We start from the raw sequence: 20,896 nt of genomic DNA on the forward strand, positions 1-20,896 counted from the left end.
TGCGGCCCATGCCAATGGCAACCGTGTGCGGGGCTCGCGGGAATGGCCCCGCTCAGTGAGGAGGCGCGGCGGGACCCTGGCTCTGCGGCGGCGGCAGCCGCGGCCCCTGAGCGAGGGACAGCCCGGGCTGCACCGGCCCGTCCCGAGGAGGCCCTGCCGGGACGCCGCGGCCAAGCTCTGCCCCGCGCGGTGACGTCAGCGCCTCCGCCGCGTGGCGTCACGGCACTGTGACGTCACCGAACGTCCCCGCCGGGTCCCCGCTGACCGAGCGTTCCGGCCGGGCCGGTGTTTCCGGGGAAGGACTCGCTGGCGCTTCCGGCGCGGGCGGAGGAAGTGACGGCGGGTTTGTTGACAGCGGAGGCTGCGGCGGGGGGAGCGGGCCCGAGCAGGACGCGGACCCCGGCCCGCCCCGGGGAGCCGGGACCAGCCGGGACCAGTCCCCCATGGCGCCAGGTGAGTAGCGGTGCCCCCCTCCCCAGCCCGACCCGGGCAACAGGGCCTGCCCGCCCGGGCGGGGGGAGGAACGGCCGCCCCCGGCAGTGCCGGACGGTGCCCCCGGCGCAGCCCCCATCCCCTCCCCGGGGCTGCCGGGAGCAGCCGGGCCCCGCCGGGCAGCGCTCCGGCCCGCGGCAGCAGCTCCGGCGCTGCACGCCGAGGTGACCTCTGAGTGCCTCGGGGACGAGGGAGGGCTCGGGGTCGGAGCCAGCGCTGCCCGCGGGGTTCGCAGACACCATCGCGGGCTGATGGAGCCCCAGCGCCCAGAGAGCCGTGACAGGGACTCCGGGTAGGGTTCTTGGGCAGGTGACCCATGGAATGAAAATCCGTGATGTAATTTAATTCTGTGAGCTGAAGGAACATCTTTACTGCAGGCAGGTAAAGATCAACGCATTCCCCGGCGAGTGAGAGCCGTCTCATTTAGGATGTCAGCCTGGCTGCCTGACAAGTTTGGGAGTCGCAGGCTTTGCTGGGACAGAGGAGAGTTCCTTCTTCTCCTACTTCACTTTCCCTAGTGTCAGAAGGGATGGTGTTTCGCCACAGAGGCAGCAATGACCCATCAATTAATGAATCACAGTGATTTACAGCTGCAGGATGCCAGCTAAAGTGACAGTGCAGTTTCCCTTCGGAGCATAACCTGTGCCAAACTCTGCATTTACATTACATTTGTAATTCTGAAGTCGCTGTAATCAGCTCATGTCAGTGCATATTGTTTGCCCTCTCCTTGGATGAGTCCCTGATGCTGGAACAGTCAGCTTTGCCAATCATTTTTGTAGCAACAGCGTAAACGTTGTGTGGTTGGCGTGGAGCCACGGTGAGTCAGGCTTGGCTTGGCTCCGGGCACTGCCTGGAGAGAGGCTGCGAGAGATGATGGGTCTGAAGTCCAAGGGAGAGGATATTGCCACTGGCAGCCCCAGGAGAGTCCCCAGCCTCGTGTGCCAGTGCAGCAGGGAATGCTGTAACAGTGCAGATGCAGCCTGGAAAGAAGCAATATTTGCCAAGAGCCTGAGGGGTGTTGGATGCTGGGGAGGGGGTGAGTAGAGCTGCCTGTACTGCTCCTGGTTTTGGGTCCGTGGAAGGCAGGAGGGTGCTGTTACTGCACAGACAGGGCTGTGTGCCCATGGGAAGGGCTTTTGTGTGCCTGCTCCCAGGGCTCTGAGGAACTCAGTCCCTTGGTGCACAAAGATGGAAGGAAACCTGTCAGAGAAATAAATTGGAAAAAATACTGGCAGCTGAAGTTCTGGTCACTTTTCAGTTCTTGCTCTTGAATTTTCAGCATTTTTCATGCATCTTTCTTTAACTCTACCAAAACCCACGTGGCACCAGGAAGCTCATTGCTGGAAAAGCACTGGTGGCAGTCACTAGGCAGCTTCATCCTGTGTGAAGCTTCCTGAGGAGAACAGTTAGACAAATGTTAATGTTTTTCCAGCCTCTCCAGTTATTTTCTTTTTGTCACACATGGAGGTTATGACTAGAGACAGTATTGATCAGGGCAGCTATTGGCACTTTTATTTCCCTCTCTGCTGCTGAGGTGTCATGTCTTCAGTCTAAGGAGGGAGAGGCCAGCTTGTGTTGTTTCCTCGAGAAAAGGTCACAGCAGCTGCTCAGATATCTGTAATAAATCAGGAGGTTGAAAGCTTTTCTTTGGTCTTATTTCAGTGGGACAGTTGAACCATTCTTGATATTAAACCTCTGCATGGGATTGTGTTGGTGGATCACGGGGAGCTCAGAAGTTAAAGGGCAGCTGATTTCTTCGGGGTTGAGATCAGCCAGCTGCATTGTGCTGGCCTCAGCAGAGGGGGAACAGAGGCCTGTCAGAGCCACAGGAAGGCAGTCCTTGCCCTCTGGTGCTCTGAGCTGCTTGGCCAAGTCCCAAGCACTGGCCTTTTCCAGCTGCACGTGACAATAGGTTGTCAATGGGAATTTGTTTTCGAGTTCTCTGGCCGTCGGTAGTAAACAGTGGAAGAACACTGGCTGCAGGGACCTCCTGGCTGGTGGCACAGGGGAACTGGTAGGGACAGCAGAACACGCTTCCCAGCTGCTTCAGATCTTCCTGTTGATCTTGCCTTTCTGGAAAGATTCTCTCCAGCAAGCTTCAGGCAAAATCTGCGAGAGGGACTTGTTGTGGAGGTGAGGCTAATTCATCTCCAAAGCAGACACAGGACAGCTTCCTCCCACCTGCATTCCCTTTGCCAGGACCTCCCAGCCAGGGAGACAGTACTGTGCACTCTGTGGCACATTTCAGCCTTGACTTCTCACCTTAGTTAACCCCAAAGTTAAGAACTGTGGATTGTGGAGCTCCTCCTTTATCAAAGTTGAAAACTCTCCATTTTTGTTGATTGGACCTCATGCACCTCAATGGAGCTATTGTGGCACTATTGAAAAGTCTCAGTTTTATGTTCTTGTGACCCCCTGTCAGCACTGAGTGACCAAAAGAGCAAGTTCCACCCTTAACACCATGACTGGAGAGACTTTAAAGTATAATTTTTACAATTGTTGAAGTTTTGGGGGTTTTTGCCTCAGCATTACCTTTCAGAGTGATTAAGCTGAGAAATGGAAGTTAAACTCTTCTGTCTTGTACTGATACCACAGGAATGAAGGAAAGAGAGCAGCAGAGGCTTTAGAGGAGCAGAGAGCTGGTGACACACAAGTGTCCTGCTATGTGCAGCTGCAGGATAAAGATCAGAAACAGAATATGGCTCAGGACATTTTGCAACAACTTCTTCAGCAATGGCTGCTCAGCTGTGGTGCAGAGAATAACAACTACCTCCACAGCATCAGTGTTCTCAGGGCCAGCAGGGACAGACTTTTGATAAGATATAGGTTTTATATCAAAAATAAACATTTCGACACAATTTTTTGTGTCTGTGGAAATATTTATAAAAGTTTAGGTTTGCTTGTAATGTGATTTGACCCTTTGAAAGTGAAATGTCACTGCTGGTCTTCAAGCTAGCTTCTCTGACAGGTCCCTTGGGGCCCCACTGAGAAAGTCTTGATACCAGAGCAGCCAGGTCATTTCAAGTCTGAAAACAGAAATAGCTTCCTCCAGTTGTCTGCCTCACCCATCCTTTATCCTGTTCTAAAAATGAAGAAGGGCAAAAGCACTTTGCCTTTTTCCAGTTTAGTCACTCTTTGTGACACACTTGGGATGGTGAGGGTGAGCTGGATGTACAGTTGTCCAGCACAGTCACAATCCTTGCCTTTGCACTCAGGGGGATCCCAGAGCAGTCTGTGTTTCCCTCTGGCTTCTGATCCACCTCACCCTCCAGTTCAAGGACTTGCATGAAGCTTCTGGCTTGGCACTGCAGAGAAACATGGAACTTGAAAATGAAACTTGACTTGGAGTGTTGGCAAAGAGAATGACAGGCAGGAGATACAGGGCCACAATCCCACCAGTGCCTTTACAAAGGATTATGCTGACAGTAAATGTTCTGCTGGTTTATCCAACCCACCCTGAAGGAAACCAAGCAACGTGGCTTCTACCACTTCCCTTTCTGAGGGCCTTTGTCAGCCAGATAACCCTGCAATGAGGAAACATTTTGCTGTTCATTTCCAAACACATCACGCTAACTCATTCCCACAGTATCCCCCTGGAGTGGGAATATCAAGGAATTAAGGGCACACTGCCAGAGGGGCCAAACTGCTGCAGGTCCTTTTGAGGTCAGAGAGTGATGAGCTGTAAATACAACATCCTTCTGCTGTGACAGCTTTGTGGGACACTTGCAGTTGTGCCTTTCTCAATGCATCTTTTTTCCCTTCTCTGCTTACAGCTATCCTGATGGCCCCATAAATTCATCCCAGGACTTCATTTGAGTGAAGGATCTCCTGCATCAAACGCTTCCTTGTGCTCTCCCCCTTCCCATCATTTCCCTCAAGATGGCATCTGACAGTCCTGAGTCTCTGATGACCTTGTGCACTGATTATTGCCTTCGCAACCTGGAGGGGACTCTCTGCTACCTCCTGGACAACGAAACGCTGCGGCTGCACCCCGACATCTTCCTGCCCAGCGAGATCTGTGACAAGCTTGTCAATGAGTACGTGCCAGGCCTGGTTTGGGAGGAGCTGGCAGCTCAGAGAAGGGGGGTTTAGTTCTCCAGTTGATCATATGGGCAAATAAGGGTTTGCACGAACTTCAGAAGGAAGTGTTCCCTTTTGTACTGCTGTCATTCTGATTTCTGTGGTTGTCACCCTTTCCAAGTTAGTCAGAGCTCAACGTGATGCTGTAAAAAGGGAAATGAAAAGAGTAAACCCAGAGTGAAACAGTCACTGCTTCTTCCTAGAATGTCAGTGAGCAACAAAGAAGCTTTCCCCTTTCCTATCACTGGAGCATTACAACACTCTGTCCAAGCAGAGAAATAAGAGTGCAAAGTGCTAACAGATGTTAAATTTTAAGGCTGCTGCTCCCATAGTTTTATAAAGCATCTTGTTTCCAGGGATTTATGTAATTTGGCTGTCACAGTCTCTCTTGGCTGAACTTGTGCTCACAAAGTCTGGCAGAGAATTCTGGCCCACTAATTTTCTGAAAAATGGGGGGGAAAAATCAAATTACTACGTTTAAACAGCTAGGGAAAAAATTCCTGGAGTCTGTGCTTGCTAGAATCCAGTTTGCTCACACACGCTGAGTCCTGCACAAATCTTTGCCCAAGATTTTCCTAGGGATCCTTGGTTCTGTGCCAGAAGAGGTGGGTGAGCTGCTTTGCCCCAAAGGCTGATCTGGGTGATACTGGGAGGGGGTGGGTTGGGGTGTGCTCACAACTCTGTCACACTTCCTTGTCACCAGTGCAGGTTCCAGAGCTGTGGCTGAGCCTGTGCTGTGCTAACACCATTGCCCCACACAGGTACGTGGAGCTGGTGAAGACAGACAGCATCTTTGAGCCCCATGAAAGCTTCTTCACCCTCTTCTCAGACCCACGGAGCACCAGGCTAGCTCGGATCCACCTGCGGGAGCACATTGTGCAGGACCAGGACCTGGAGGCCATCAGGAAGCAGGTGGGGCTGCACAGCTGCCACAGTACATAGCAGCACTGCTGCACAGGCACCAGCTGGAATCCCAGACACCCAGAGGTTCCCAAGGCTCCATCCTTTGCTGTCCAAGCCTTCTTTGGACTAACCTCCGCTTCTCCCAAAGCCACTGTTGGGAATGGCATAGGACACTGGTCAAGTTGGGTGATACATGGTTTCAGGCTGTCCCAGTGGGAGGTGTGGGGCAAACGGGGTGGGCACTTCACCTGTGAAATATCTCTAACCTTGATTTCCCTTTTTTCAGGATCTTATTGAGCTCTACCTGACTAACTGTGAGAAGCTGACAGCCAAGAGCCTGCAAACCTTGGTGAGCTTCAGCCACACACTGATCTCCCTGAGCCTCTTTGGCTGCAGCAATATCTTCTACGAGGAGGAGAACCCCGGGGGCTGCGAGGACGACTGCCTGGTGAACCCCACTCGCCAGGTCTTGGTCAAGGACTTCACTTTTGAGGGCTTCAGCCGCCTGCGCATCCTGAACCTGGGCCGGCTGATCGAGGGCGTGAACGTGGAGACGCTGCTGCGGCCCCTGGCCTCGCTCGCGGCGCTCGACCTCTCTGGGATCCAGCTCAGTGACGTGGCATTCCTCACCCAGTGGAAGGACAGTCTGGTTTCCTTAGTGCTTTACAACATGGACCTTTCCGAGGAGCACATCCAAGTGATTGCACAGCTTCGCAAGCTCAGGTCAGCACATCTGTTCTTCCTTCTTTATCCTTCTCCAGCTGATAGGGAAAGGTCTTTCAGGAATGGTCTTCTTGCAGATCTGTTCTTCCTTCTTTATCCTTCTCTAGCTGATAGGGAAAGGTCTTTCAGGAATGGTCTTCTTGCCTGCTATCAGAGAGGCACTCACAGCTGGGTTCAGCTTATAAACCTTCCTGTGAACAGGCTCCCTGATTGTACTCATCACTGTACATATCTGACATGTCTAAAGCCAGCCTGAATTTTTGCTTGTAAGAAGACACCACTTAGTAGAAACTTCCCATTGGAAAAACAAAACCCAACATATATATGACCCCATCACCCTCACTTGGTGTGCAACAGGTAGAAGACACTTTTGTGAGTGGGATGTTTGCTCCAGTCTTCAGTATGAGCCTGCAAAGTCTCTCTGTCCTGTAAGGAACCCCACCTGCACACAATGCTGGTCAGTTTGTCCCACCACTCCCTTAACAGCAAGAATTCCTCAAAGCTTAAGCATTTAAATACCTGAAAGAAATCAGGATAATGTAATAGCCTGGGGTGGAAAAAATAAAAGATGGGGGAAGCAGACAAAAACCTGTGCAACTTAATTTGTGGGATGAGGCAAGATACGTTTCTGGGGATGCACAGATCTTCTGGTGCATCTAAATCTCCAGGTAGGAATGCTCAGGTGGCTGCTGTGATGGAGGTTGGAAAAGGCAGTTTCTGAGCCTGGAGCAATTTCCTTTGTGATGTGTGGCTAGATGACTCACTGTGGTCCATTCCAAGTAGCTCTCTACCAAATACCTGTGTGCTTTGGTTAGACACAGGGCCAGCTGCTGCTGCCAGAACCTACACAACCACATTCCTGTATCTTGGGAAGGAAATAATGATAAATAATAATCACACTTGGCTCTGGCAGGGAGGCAGAAGCCCCAGTTAATGCTTTCCAGGCTGTGAGATGCTCTCTGTCACTTGCAGGCACCTGGATATCTCTCGAGACCACCTGTCCAGTTATTACAAGTTCAAGCTGACCCGGCGGGTTCTCAACTTGTTTGTGGAGAACCTGGTGAACCTCACTTCACTCGACATCTCAGGGCACACCATGCTGGAGAACTGCACTATCCCCAGCATGGAGGAGAAGATGGGCCAGACAAGGTAAGGGAACAGCAGTTCCTGAGGTCTGCTTGGATGGATAGATCAGTCAAAGATGAATTAAGAACAATTCCCTCTTCTGAGTTCTCAAATTCTGTTGGTTTAATCAGTACTAAAAAGTAGGATACAACTCTTGCCAGGTTCCCCTGACAGTAGAGACTGGTGTGAGAATCAGCTGTGATTGCTGTATGCAACACATGTAAGGACTTGTAAGAGTAATAAAGAATTCATCCCATCTGCCTGCCATGCATATCTGAAGTATTTCAGTTCTTTTCCCCACACACATTCTCCCAGGGATCTTCTGCTGGATTCTTTTCTGAAAAGACTCCAAAGCCCTTTACACATTTCCTACACAGAATCCTCTTACTCTTGTGGAAATCCAGGCTTTTCTGACAGAACATTTATACACTGAGTCAATACATCAGCACTTATAGGAGGGATGTGTGTTTTAGGACCTTGGAATCTAAAGGCCTGTTTCAGATTTGACCTGAATACTGGGTAGATCAACCCTTGGAAACTCTGGTGCCCCTCAGGAGAGGCAGACCTAGAGGTCTGGCTTTCCACATCAGCCAAGAGCTCTGCCCTCCTATTAAGCCCTTGCTGAACAGAATCAAAAAAGTGAGACAGTAATGGCTCCTTTGCACCAGAGCTGGTGAAAATGCACTGGCTCTTGGTCAACAAGGAATATGGCAGCCGAAACAGTGTTCTTGCATGCTCACAGAAGCAGACTTAGCATGTCTGTCACATTACAAATACATTGGATGAGTGAAATCCAAATCCACAGCCCTTTAAGAGGAAATTTCCACCCCAACTAGTGAATTTCCAGGACAGATTTTACCTGGAAAAGCTGCATTCTGTCTGCAGTAATTCTTTCTGCTGGTTCCATTCAGCATGTTCACCTTTCACTCAGGATCACCTGGGATGAGTATTTAGAGTTATGTTCACAAGCAGCTGCCTGGTATAAAATGAAGTGTAGCTTTGAAGGAGTACAGTCAGAGTGAATGGAGGGCTGGCAGCCATCTCTGTGGCAGGAAACCTGAAGAAACATGGTACCAACATGTGCAATCTCTTGTGTTTTCACCCCAGCATTGAGCCAGCAAAGAGCAGCATTGCTCCCTTCCGGGGCCTGAAACGACCACTGCAGTTCTTGGGCCTCTTTGAAACATCCCTCTGCCGCCTGACCCATATTCCAGCCTACAAGGTAAGGAGGCTGCAGGAGCTTGTTAGAAGTTGAAAGAACATGAGAACCCTGGCTGCCAGTAGAGTGGAGTTCTTTGGGTCTTGGGTGTGACAGCTGAGCTCTGACCTTTCAATAACTACTTCGTAATGCAAGAAAACTGCCAGAAAGCAAGACCTGTACCCCACATAGTTTTTATAAGGATTGAAAAACATTGGAGAAAAGTATGGAGAAATCATCCTTCCTGGAGGATGTCTGTGACTACAGAGAAGGATTTAAGACAGTAGGAGTCCTACTTTTGAATAGCATCCTCCTGCCCCAAAGGTGCCTTTTCTCATCCCTCTGGACTGCAAAGTGACTCAACCTCTGTCTCATCCTGGGCTGAATCTGCTCTCAGGGCAGAGGGAAGGTATAACCTTTGACCTTCCAGAGTTTGCTTCTCATGTTGCTTTTCCTCTTTCATCATTTCTCCCCTGACTCTTTTTGCTGTTCCACACCAGGTGAGTGGAGACAAGAACGAAGAGCAAGTCCTGAATGCCATCGAGGCTTACACCGAGCACCGGCCGGAAATCACCTCCCGGGCCATCAACCTGCTTTTCGACATTGCCCGCATCGAGCGCTGCAGCCAGCTGCTGAGAGCCCTCCAGGTAAGCCTTGGCCTCACCCTGACAAGGGGAATTTTGCACTCCCAGTCTTGTTTTCCACCCAGGCCATTCCAGAGGAAGTTCCAGTAGCGCAGTGGAACTGGGTGTCTTCATTTCCTAAGCACATTCCTGCAATGCCTGGGCCACGCTTTCCTTGAGGGCTTCTAACATCACCCCAAGAATCAGCAGCAAGTCTGTGGCACTGAAGCTCTGTGTTGCTTCTCTGCAGCTGGTGATCACAGCCCTCAAGTGCCACAAGGATGACAAGAACATCCAGGTGACGGGCAGCGCCGCGCTGTTCTACCTGACCAACTCCGAGTACCGCATGGAGCAGAGCGTGAAGCTGCGGCGCCAGGTCATCCAGGTGGTGCTCAATGGCATGGAGTCCTACCAGGAGGTCACAGTAAGAGCCCAGGCACCTTTGGTTCCCACAGTCTTCTTTCCCTGTATCAATTCTTTAGCTTGGTGACAGCATTTGGGTTTCCTCTGCCTGCAGGGAGTTAAACAGAAGTTACTGCCTGCCCAGGCCTGCTCCTGGTCTCCTTTTTATCCATGAACAGTGGTCAAAGCATGTGTGTGACACACAGATACCCAGCACTGGCTGTGGGGTGAAATTGTTGTGGGTAAAGGACATGTTGAGTCAACAGAAAGAAACATCTCAAATCTCTGTACTGGAAGTGAGCTGTGTAGAGAGCTAATAGGCAGTGAGGAACTGGCTTGGAAAGCAACAGGCCCTGGATAATTGGGTGGCCTTGTGAGACTGGAGTGACAGTCATGGAGCATGGCTAAAGCACAGCACGGGATTAGAGGGTAAGAGAAATCTCAGCAGTTGTAGTCAGGCAAGAAGATGCTTTCAGTACCAAGCAGCAAGGAAACACGAGATGGTGGGGTCTGTGCTTTTGTAGCCACTTGGCCCAGTGTTTGCTTCCTTTTGGCCCAGGTGCAGCGGAACTGCTGCCTGACCCTGTGTAACTTCAGCATTCCCGAGGAGCTGGAGTTCCAGTACCGCCGAGTGAACGAGCTGCTGCTCAACATCCTCAACCAGAGCCGGCAGGACGAGTCCATCCAGCGCATCGCTGTGCACCTCTGCAACGCCCTGGTCTGCCAGGTGGACAACGACCACAAAGAAGCTGTGGGCAAGATGGGGTTTGTCATGGTTGGTATGGTCCCAAGGTGTCTGCTTATCCATAACCTAGGACAATTCCCTTACAGCTGCCCATCGAATGCCTCCAGCCATGATCCATCCTTGCAATATCACAGAAGGGAACCAGTGTCCCAGCAATGCTGAGCTCTTCTGGAACCCAACCCTTTACTTGCTTAGCAGCACTGGAGGTTGTGATCTCAGAGACAGGCTGGTGTGAGGGCAGGAAGGCACTGCAACCTAACACCTGACCTCACCACATCAGGTTATTTCTAGATCTGGGACCACCTTGTGACTGTCTCCTTCTGCTTCTCCCCAAGTTTGCATCAATTTCCCAAATCAAACAATATGCCCCACCTTTTCCAAGAACTGCAAGGGCTGTTGCTTTGCTGCAGTTATGGTGCATCCCAGATCTTGTCATACAGCTCAAAACTGACTTAACTGCAAACTCAACAGCTCAGGGACTGGGGCATATTTCAGCTCTGTGAATACTTACAGCTTGGAACATGACCCAGTCCCACTGGTTTAGAGAAAGATATCTCACATAGGTTCTCTGCAAAAGATCAAAATTGGCCATAACTGCTGTGATACTGCAGGGCTGGTTAAGTTTTAGGTCCATGATTTTTGAACTGTTTCTCACTCTTCCTCTTTCTTTGCCCACAGACAATGCTAAAGTTGATTCAGAAGAAGTTGGCTGATAAAACGGTGAGTGTTTCTCAAAGAAAAACATACATAGAGTACTTTCTCTTCAGTCTGACTTAGGCATGGAAATCAGCCCAGAGTGCCAGCTCAGCTTCTCTGACAAACACAAGACATCTCAGCTGATGCTGCAGAATTTCTTGTTCCAGGGTGAGGGCAGGGGAATGTGACAGAGAGGCAAAAATATTAAACAAAAAACCCACTTACTGACAAGTTGAAAGTGAACAAGGTTTTCTTACCTCTGAAGTCATCTGGGGTGATGCCAGAGAGGAAACAGGTGATTGCTTTGCACCAGTCTCCTGCATTAGCAAAGCTCTGATTCTGTCCTTTTCCCTACAGTGTGATCAGGTGATGGAGTTCTCCTGGAGTGCCCTCTGGAACATCACTGATGAGACCCCAGATAACTGTGAGATGTTCCTTAACTACAGTGGCATGAAACTGTTCTTGGAGTGCTTGAAAGTAAGTGTCTGATTGTCTCTGGAGAGATGCTGACAGGAGCAGTGGAGGTGCAGGTGCCTGGGGAGGATCCCTGGCTCTGCTCCTCTCCAAGCATTACTTCCTACACTTCACAAACAAGAAAGAAAAAACTTGTGTAAGTTCTTCTTTCTCACATCATTCCACCCAGCCAGTAAAACAGAGAAACTTACAGTGAACACATCTTCCCCTCTGCCCATCTTTGCTCAGCCCCCTCAAGCAGTGAACAGTGGGCCTGGTTTTGATCCTCCCTTTTCACACATACCTTCAGCACCATTTGGCACCTGCCAAGGGGCCATTGCTGACTACCCAGAGATACTGAGCTTTTCTAGATGTGCTGTACAGCCTTTTCCCAGGGTTGCTTGTTCTCAGCATCACCAGAGTCCTGCCTGTGTATAATCCTGTTCCTTGCCTGGCCAGGAGTTCCCAGAGAAGCAGGAGCTGCACCGTAACATGCTGGGCCTCCTGGGCAACGTGGCAGAGGTGAAGGAGCTCCGCCCGCAGCTCATGACCTCCCAGTTCATCAGTGTGTTCAGGTGAGTGCCTGGCTGGTCACCAGCTGGGCTCTGATCTCCTCCTGACCCACCTGGAGACTTGTGAATCTTTACTGCATCAGCAGCTCTAAGTGATCTCTTCTCTCTTGGCAGCAACCTGCTGGAGAGCAAAGCTGATGGGATTGAGGTGTCATATAATGCCTGTGGAGTGCTCTCCCATATCATGTTTGACGGTTTAGAGGCCTGGGGGATCTGTGAGCCTCACAGAGAAGAAGTTGTGAAGAGGATGTGGGCAGCAATCCAGAGCTGGGATATCAACTCCAGGAGAAATATCAATTACAGGTGAGCAGTGGAAAAGTTTGGCCCATTCACATGGGAGCCAGGATTGTCATAAGAAGGAAACACCAAGAGAGAGAGCCTACCATGGAGGCTTGTTCAGAGTGAAGGAGAAACATCTTTCTTTAGTCAGGGTTTTCCATCTTCCTTTGAAACATGTTACATAAGATGCTGAAATTAGACACCTTACCTCACAATTCCTATGAGAGAAGTTTGGCAGCCCAGCAGAATTTCTCCTGCAAGTTTTTGCTGAAATTGAGTAGTTCAGGAAAAACATGGTCTGTCTGGGGCTGCCTAAGCATTTTCCTCTGATACTGCTGTCCTTTGCAATCTGTCCTTTAAAGTCTGTTTGCTTCCCAAAGCCACATGCCTTTCACTCTTCTCTGGGGCACAGGTACCAGAAATCCCTTCAAAGGTTAATACAACTGCTGGAGTCCTCTAAACCCCTTCCTGTAAGAGGCTGTCAGGTACTCAGAATTCCCTTAGTGCTTGGCAGGGATCCAGAACTGGCATTCCAGTGCCTGTTTACACTATGGACAGTAAAGTATAGTTGTCAGAAGAAACACAGGAACCCTTGCACGTGTGCAGCCAGCTTTGCCCGGGTATAGTTTGGCTTTGTCCCTCAAACTGATCAGTGCTGCTGGATTTCAGCTCTTGTGAGGAAATGCCTAATGGAGATGGAAATCAGTTCCTGTGGTCAGTTGCCTTCATTGCAGCTGTTTCTCTGACCAGTGTGTTTGTGCTGAAGTGGTGGGGGCTGTAATCCTGCCAGCACTGCCCTGGGACACTGACTTGGCCTTGGTGCCAGAATGTTTGAAATGCCAATGGATTTACTGCTGTGGTATCTATGAGCAGATCCCTTGCTGTATTGTATTGCTGTGAGTGGCAAAGGTGTTGAAAGAAGAAGCTCTTGGATTTTTAACAACTTCTATAATATTTCTGTGCAGGTCATTTGAACCAATCCTTCGACTTCTTCCACAAGGGATCTCCCCAGTCAGCCAGCACTGGGCCACCTGGGCACTCTATAACCTGGTCTCTGTCTACCGTAAGTTCTCTTTTTGGAATCATATTCCCTGCACTGTAGAAGCTGAGAGGGTGAACCTGAGGCTGTCAGCAGAAAAGGTGTTGCAAGATAAACTGTGTAGGTAGAGAAAACCTTTGAATCATGCAGGGATGCATGCACAGCCAAATAAAGCTAATTAGGAAATTCCTTCACTGTTTTGATTCTTCTCCTTCCCCTCCTGCCACTCTTTGTACACTGATGTGAGGGTTCACAAGGACCTGATTTATTCTTTTCTCTGCAGCTGACAAGTACTGCCCACTGCTGATCAAAGAAGGTGGGATCCCTCTCCTGAAGGACATGATTAAAATGGCCTCAGCACGACAAGAGACCAAGGAAATGGCCCGGTAGGACACCAGTGCACATCACAAACTCCCAGTTTAGCCTTAGTTGTTTTTAATTCTTCCCCTAAGTGAGGCTACCAAAGCAAGGCCTGTAGTGATCTGTACAAGAGGTATGAATTGATAGAGGAGAAGCAGAGGAAAAGAGGATGAAAACAGAATACTAGAGATGTTTATAGGTGGGCAGTACACACAGATCATTACCAAGCAGCTGGGTTGTAGATTGGCTTTTTGAGCACGTGGCTAATTGCAGTTCTTAGGCCAGTGGTCTTCAGTTATCACTTTTCCCTGTACTTGGGAGGGCTGCCTGTCTTCAGAATCATACTGGCCTGTCACTGAACTGTCAACTGCACAGTTAAAATGAGAGCATTCTTCAGAAGGTAGAGTCCATCACCCTTGCTATACATGCATTTTTCACACTTGCAATGACACCTTTCTTTGGAGTCATCCTTTCAGAGTTGCAAAAACCAGCTGCAGTTTCTGATCATTGGCAAAGTGAGAGCTGTAATTTCATACCTGCAGGATGAATAGAAGAGAGGGGTAGAGATCTGGGAATACATACCTGGGCAGCAGGTATTCCCACAGCTGAGGGTTCCTAGATTCTGGAGGGCACTGGAGCCTGCAGAAGACAGTCAGAGTTACACACAGTGTGTGGGGTGGGACAGGTGACAGCACAGTGAAGGACAAACATTTGTATTAATGTATTTCCTGGTGGGATTTAAAGGCATCTGAGGTTTTGGGTGTGGGGGTAATGAATGAATGGTCACAGGTGGTCCTGGATATGCACTACCATAATTTGAAATTCCAAACTGGAAGTTGCTTTTGTGGAGTTTGCTGGTTTTGACACAGTTTGTGTCTCAGATACAAACAGGACACTGTTAACACAGAAATCAACTCTGGGACAGTTCTTACCTTACTGTCCCACAGCTCAGGTGCAATAAGCTTTAAACTAAACCCTCTCTCCTTGTCCTTGTTTTATCCATAGGAAAGTTATAGAGCACTGCAGTAACTTTAAGGAGGAGAACATGGACACTTCCAGATAGAGGCACTCACCCACTGCCTCTTGCCAGCACTGTATCCAGCTTCTCTCTAACTCACTGTACATAGGGAGGACTCTTTCTTACCAACTTGCCCGTTGGAAGGAAACTTTATGTGTGTGTGTGAGACCCTCAGTAGATGAAGGTGAATAGGGGAGGGGGGAGGGACTTTTTGCACAACAAAATGCTTTCCTTAACTTAGTGGACTTTTTTGTTATGAAGTTTCAGGTTGAAGTTCTGTGTGTATGATTTCTGTATAAAAAGAAAACAAAAAACAAAGACAATTACATTATGTATCTTTTAACCATTTATTTTAGACCACACAGAGAGCCTCAAATGACCATGAGCTTGAACACCTAGTTGTGTGATCACTAGTGTGACGTTTATTTCCCACTTTTTAGAAAATTCCCTTTTGCTGTACTGCATGAGGTCCTGTGATGTCTGCAAGAACACCAGTCCTGAATCAGCATTGGCTGCTCAGTGGGGCAGTGATGAGTTATTTATTTGGTTAGAGAGGTTGGGGGACACAATACCAGAGAGATAAACCAAAAGAACTTCTTTAAAAAAGAAGTTTTAGTGAGACTTAGAAATGGAGAAACTAGGGAAGGCTTTTCAAGCTAATTCACTCCCTTAAGGGCTTTTTAATGGAAGACTCACATTAATGGATGCATTGCTAATTCTGTGTGGGTCATTTGGAAATAAGACTTCCCCAATAAAGTCAAGAGGTCTGTTTTGTCCCCATTGGCAGTACAGTGGGATCTGCCAGCCCAGCCAGCCTCAGAAGGTCAGGGATGAGCAGCAGAACCAGTTATACCTTCTTGGCTTGAAGGGAGCCTGTGCAACAAGGCACAAGGTTTGTTCACAAAGGGCTACACATCTTCATTCCAGTCCTTCCCCACCTTTTTTAGTAGTGTTCTGTTTTGTAAGGAAGGACTACAAAGCCAGAGTATTTCCCTCTGCATACTATACCCTGCTGGGCCCTGGTCCTGAGCAGCTGTACCCCCCTGGGCAAGTCCCAGGAGGGGACTGGAGCTGTTCTGCCCATCCTCAGTCTGTGTCATCACAAGCTGTGCTCAGTAGCATCATAATCTCCCTTCCCAGGAAGCTCACTGCAGCACAGCTGCTGGAATTGGATGTGTGGAGTCTCCAGGCACCCTCTGAAGGGCAATAGCACCTTTTGTTCCACCCCAACATCTCCCCCTACCCTCAGAAGCAGAAGGCCCTATTGCTGTTGACTCCCAGAAGCACTTACCAGTGCAGTCCCAGTCCCAGTCTGTGTGACACAGGTGACAGGAGAGTCCCACTGATCTGGTCTTCCCCTGTGACACTCCAGACCTATAATGGTTCAAGAAGCTGAAGGCCAAGCTCTGCCTCACAGCCAGGCACTCAACAGCACAGTTGTCCATATCACAGCCCACTGCTCAACACAGTTCTTTGACAAATCTTGCCTTAGAAGGGACTCAGAAAAGATGTTGTGCCTGGTAGAAGGAAGATGGGCCCATGGCCATGCAGGCTGGCACATTTCAGGCCTCAGAGCACAGTAACTCGCTGCTCTCTTCCCTTGTACACTTTGCTCTCAGATTTGAGTCGCTGCTATGAGGCTCTGCAAATGCTCAGAGTTCATGTTGTCCTTGTGAGCACGTTAGAGATGGATCCTTGATCCACAAACTGACACTTTAACTGACAGAACACAACTGCCTGGAGAGGTTTACTTTTACTGCCAATACGGTGTTATTCAATGTCTTTTTTTTTTCTTTTTAACCATACGTCAATTTGTTTTGGTATTGTGAGATCTGTACTTTTTTCTTTTAAGTGTTTTTCAAACTTATATATTTTTGTGTCACTTTTAAATTGTTTTCATAAGATTGCAAAACTTGACAAATTATACTTTTTTTTGCAGTCATTTGAAATGTATTTTTCTCTTATTCCTGTTTCCCAAGAATTTGTGTCCCTATGAGCTTATTTCAAGATCTGTTTGCTGTGTAACATTTGCTAATCCTTCCTTCTAGATGCAAAACTAAGGGGGGCTGCAAATACAGCCTTGGTTGTTAGGGGAGTCAGGCTTTGCTCTTTAACTCCCCATTTAGTGCTGCTGTCCTTGGGAAGTTGTTTCACATGGCAGTACCACCCACCACATCTGCTTCCTTTCCAAAGCCCATGTAGTGAAAGCTCCTGTCACTGAAATCTTGAACCAGCTGACAAAAAGCACTCAAGATTCTGGCCATGTTGGCAGGGTGGGAGTAGAGCAGAAGGGGACAGGTGACAGATGGGAGGTATCAGAAAGCCTTGTCCCCAGAAAGCAGCTGCCACACTGGGGAGACAGTGGGGCTGGGGAACTCCATCTCAGCTGGAGCAGATCCCAGCCTCTCACTGCAATCCAAGCCCAGCAGTTCAGCTCTACTCTGAGACTTTGGCACAACTACATCAAGGCTAATGACAACCAATGGCTTGGTTTTATCTGCCTTGAGACCCCAAAGGTTTGGGTTTTCCAAACCAGTGCTTCCACAAGTTGAGCAGTTACTGGAGTTTCACCTGCTGCATCCCAAACTAACAAGATCCACTCTGCATCAAAGCTGTTTCACACTGCAGAGGTAACCTCTGTTCTCACTGCTCACAGACCCTCAGCAAGCTGTACCTCCCAAACCAGCATAAAAAGATTTCAGTTTCCCAGCAATAAGGAGATGAATGGAAGCAGGCCAGGCTGACAGAAAAGCTCAGCTTGCTGAAATCTGTCACCATTCCCAGGTGAAAGAGAGAACTCTTAACTGGGCAAGTGCAGAAAGCCTCACGTAAGATTTTGACTCAGGCCACCAACAAGGTAAATGCCTGAGGCAGCACATGAAAAGGAATAATACCCCTGTTAGAGTAACATGAGCTTTGCCTACAAACTTCAGTGTCTTCAAGATTTCGTGAGCTGAAAAATAACATTTTCCCTTCAGTAAGCATCAAAGAGTAAAAAATATCCTTTGGGTACCAGAGCACAATCCAACAGTTCCTGAAACCAGTTTGGGCCTCAGTTTCCCTGACTGAAACAACAGGAATAATGCATGACCTGAAAACGGTTTTGGGTGGCAAGGATTTAACTGGTGCCACAGATCCAGAGCTGAGGACAGAACAGGAGAGTTGCCTGTAGACATCACATCAATGTTCTGCAAAGGAAGGGAGGGCAAAGTGCAGATTTTTGATGAAGGTTTAATGTAAAAGGGGAAGTTTGATACCCTGAAATGCTTGACTGCTCCAAGGATGCCTCTCAGGCCTTCCAGCTTTGCTGGATCAAAGGAACAAGCCAGGAAACTTTGTCTCCACACAAAATCATACAGCCAGTGACCAACCCTGCTCAGGAAACCAGAATGGGGTTCTATTTTTCAAATGAAAATCCAGCTGTAGAGAAGTCCACAGCATGTGAGGATATTGCAGAGGGGCTCCTTGTGCTCAGTAGCTGTTGGCCCACTCAGACTCTTCATGTTTTCACTACTGCATTGCCTTTAATATTCCAAAGCTTGGCAAGCAGAGCACGAACACGACTCAGTAGCTCCCTGCAGACACTGTGCCAACAAAGGAACCCTCTGCCTGAACTGTGTGTGGTTTCCTTCCTGGCCCTTGTCAGTGACCCAGCAGTGCCAGGTGTCCACGTTCTCTGGAGCAGATAAGAGCAAATTGGTGAGCAACTTCCCACCAGTGCTTCCATTTTACAAAATCTGTGGGAGGAATTGCTCATAAGGATTGGCATCTACTTGGATGATGCTTAACACCCAGAAGCACTTTCTCTTCTAGACCAAGCCAAGAAAGTTTAGCACTGATATTTGTGGCAATCAGAACACTGCAGATAATTCATCTGCACCATGGCTGCTGTTTCCCTGCACCTTCCTACTGAAATTACCCTCTTCAGCCTGAATCCTACCCAGCTTGTCACCTTGGCTGGGCTTCTGCTGCTGTCACTCTGCTCTCTGCAAAAGATGAGTGGGAAGAAAAGTCTTGGAGCTGTGAGTCAATTCCCTCTCATTAGCTGAAAAAGGCAATTAATTACCAGCAGGGCAAGAGCTAGAGGGCACTGCAGTCAGGCACTACCCATAGAAAAGACATTTCCTTGAGACTGTTTAGGGAGGAGTCTGCCACAGCTCAGGTGTTGGAGGACAGCTTGTGCTGGAAAAAGAGAATTAAAAGTGAGGAAACAGCTGGTCTCCACGACAACCATGCATGTGGATGAAGCACAGAGGGCAATAGTCATCAGGAATAGATGAAAAGCAACATGAGGGCTGAAGGAGAAGAGAGCACTTGAGGAATGAGTGAGATACTCTGCTGAACTGAAACACTTCTGCTTTAGCAGACTGTTTTGATTTCATGTAATTGTCACTGATCCTCTCTGTAACTCTTTCCTTGTTTTAAAAAAAGTTTTTAAGCTAATTAAATATGTATTTCCTTGTTTTGCAATGAAAATACCCTCAGTTATAATGAGCAAGCGTCTCCTTTTACTCTGTCCATGGACCTGCCTGATGCTGAGGCCTGGTTCAAATGTTTGTACCTGGTGAAACTGAGCAAAAAAATCAAAATGCACAACTGTTGCTTCCTTACAATTCTGAATGAATTAACTTTTCTGTTGTATCCGTTGGATACCCGCTCTGTATTAAACCTAGTGCTCAAGAGTGTCTTCTTCCTTTGTTCTATGAATGTGGTTTATTTAGGTACATTATTGGTCCATTGGCTGTCATATATTTAATTAAAAATGAAAGGAACTGCCACGTGTTGATGATGCTGTTCAGTGCCTTTGCCTTTCATCACTCCAAAAGACACAATACTGCTTGTCAACAGAAGAAAGCAGTGGAGGACGAGAGCATTGTTAGGAAATTGTGTGAGAGGAGAAAAAAATCAGGACAATATTTGAGTGTCCAGATTGCTCTGAACTCTGTGATGTGTCTGCAGTTCACACTCCACTGCCTGGGCTTTGGAAGGGGCAGGATCTGAGCACTTAGGAAAAGCCAATTTGCTTTAAGGCCAGCTTGACTTCCTTTGTAAGGCCCTGGTCCTGGCAGGGCTCAGTGCCAGCTCATTGAGTGGTCACTGTAAAGGAGCAAGGTGAAAGGATGGGAGGAGCATTGTGTGAAACTGAACTGCCTCTGAAAACATGCTGTAAAGTCCAGAGAGATACCTTAGCCTGCCAGCAGCATGGCATTCTGAGCTGGGATGCCATAGGAACCAAGATTCTCCTCAGAAACTTTCTAGTAGAGACTTCCTGTAACTGAGCCTAATTTCAACGGAGGCTAAAACCTTTGAGACAAGAGATAAGCCCTGATCTCTGCAAGACAGGTTTCAAAGCTGAAGGAGAAAATAAAAAGAGTAACATGCACCAAATTATTTTAATCTAAAAGAGAGAATATATTCCTTAGGACATTATTCTAGAACATCAAAATGTTTCTACTTTCAAGTGGATAATATTAGTACTACTCAAATTGCTTTCATTAAGCTTTAAAATTTACACCTCTCTGTGAAGAAGGAAAGACACTACCCACCTTTTTCTGGGCACCAGTATAGCCTGAGGTGTCTGAGGGAAGAGAGCCATAGGCTTTGCATTTACCTAGAATTAAAAAAAAAAAAAAAAGTTTAAAGAGTTTGAATGATTGCTGGAAATTTAGTTTACAGTTTTTATTAATATTTACCCAGCTGTCTCAGATAAACCATTTAAGTGACCCACACAACCAGGTGCTTTCCTGGCATCAGCACATGGCCACTGACTCATCTGAAGAGGCTAAAATATTAAATTTGTGGGCAAACAGTACCAAGGAATCCACTACCAGGTGCTGGAGGATAAATTTATAAAGAATATGATATTTCTTTCCAAATTTTTATTGGAAAAGAAGGTAACAAATGCAGCAAGGTTAAAACTGAAAGGAGTTAAAGAGAAAACATTGATTTTGGAACTTTTACAGATCTGTGATAATATTCATCTCCCTTAGACACTCAAAGTGTAAATATATATGTGCTATAGTCACATTGGTGGGGTTTTTTTTAATTGTTAGCAAGAGACAAAAATCAAAGGTGCAATTGAAGGTGCATCTCAGGTGCAATTCAATTGCTTTTAGGTGTCTGTTCCAGCTGAGTCTATACACACCTGCTGCCCTCGGCAGGGTTCAGTGACCTCACCCCGCCAGGAG

At 48.1% G+C, this 20,896-nt stretch overlaps 1 protein-coding gene across 1 annotated transcript; it reads left to right on the top strand.

Moving 5' to 3' along the window:
- The first annotated feature begins 182 nt into the window (after positions 1-182).
- Positions 183-19,486, top strand: ZER1 (zyg-11 related cell cycle regulator). Its single transcript, XM_064727521.1, has 16 exons — positions 183-453; positions 4,266-4,529; positions 5,334-5,484; positions 5,762-6,198; positions 7,171-7,347; positions 8,431-8,545; positions 9,022-9,168; positions 9,395-9,568; positions 10,106-10,321; positions 10,970-11,011; positions 11,345-11,464; positions 11,900-12,015; positions 12,127-12,315; positions 13,257-13,354; positions 13,614-13,716; positions 14,696-19,486. Exons 2-16 carry the CDS (start codon positions 4,372-4,374, stop codon positions 14,751-14,753), a joined length of 2,301 nt encoding a protein of 766 aa, XP_064583591.1. The 5' UTR covers positions 183-453; positions 4,266-4,371; the 3' UTR covers positions 14,754-19,486.
- The last annotated feature ends 1,410 nt before the right edge of the window (positions 19,487-20,896 follow it).

The sequence above is a fragment of the Zonotrichia leucophrys genome, chromosome 17, assembly GCF_028769735.1.
Source record: "Zonotrichia leucophrys gambelii isolate GWCS_2022_RI chromosome 17, RI_Zleu_2.0, whole genome shotgun sequence".
Lineage (NCBI taxonomy): Eukaryota > Metazoa > Chordata > Aves > Passeriformes > Passerellidae > Zonotrichia > Zonotrichia leucophrys.

Coding starts and splice junctions, on each gene's coding strand:
- ZER1 (XM_064727521.1), top strand. CDS start 4,372: ATGGCATCTGACAGTCCTGAGTCTCTGATGACCTTGTGCACTGATTAT. Junction 4,530..5,333: donor TGTGACAAGCTTGTCAATGA/GTACGTGCCAGG, acceptor TGCCCCACACAG/GTACGTGGAGCTGGTGAAGA. Junction 9,569..10,105: donor AGTCCTACCAGGAGGTCACA/GTAAGAGCCCAG, acceptor CTTTTGGCCCAG/GTGCAGCGGAACTGCTGCCT.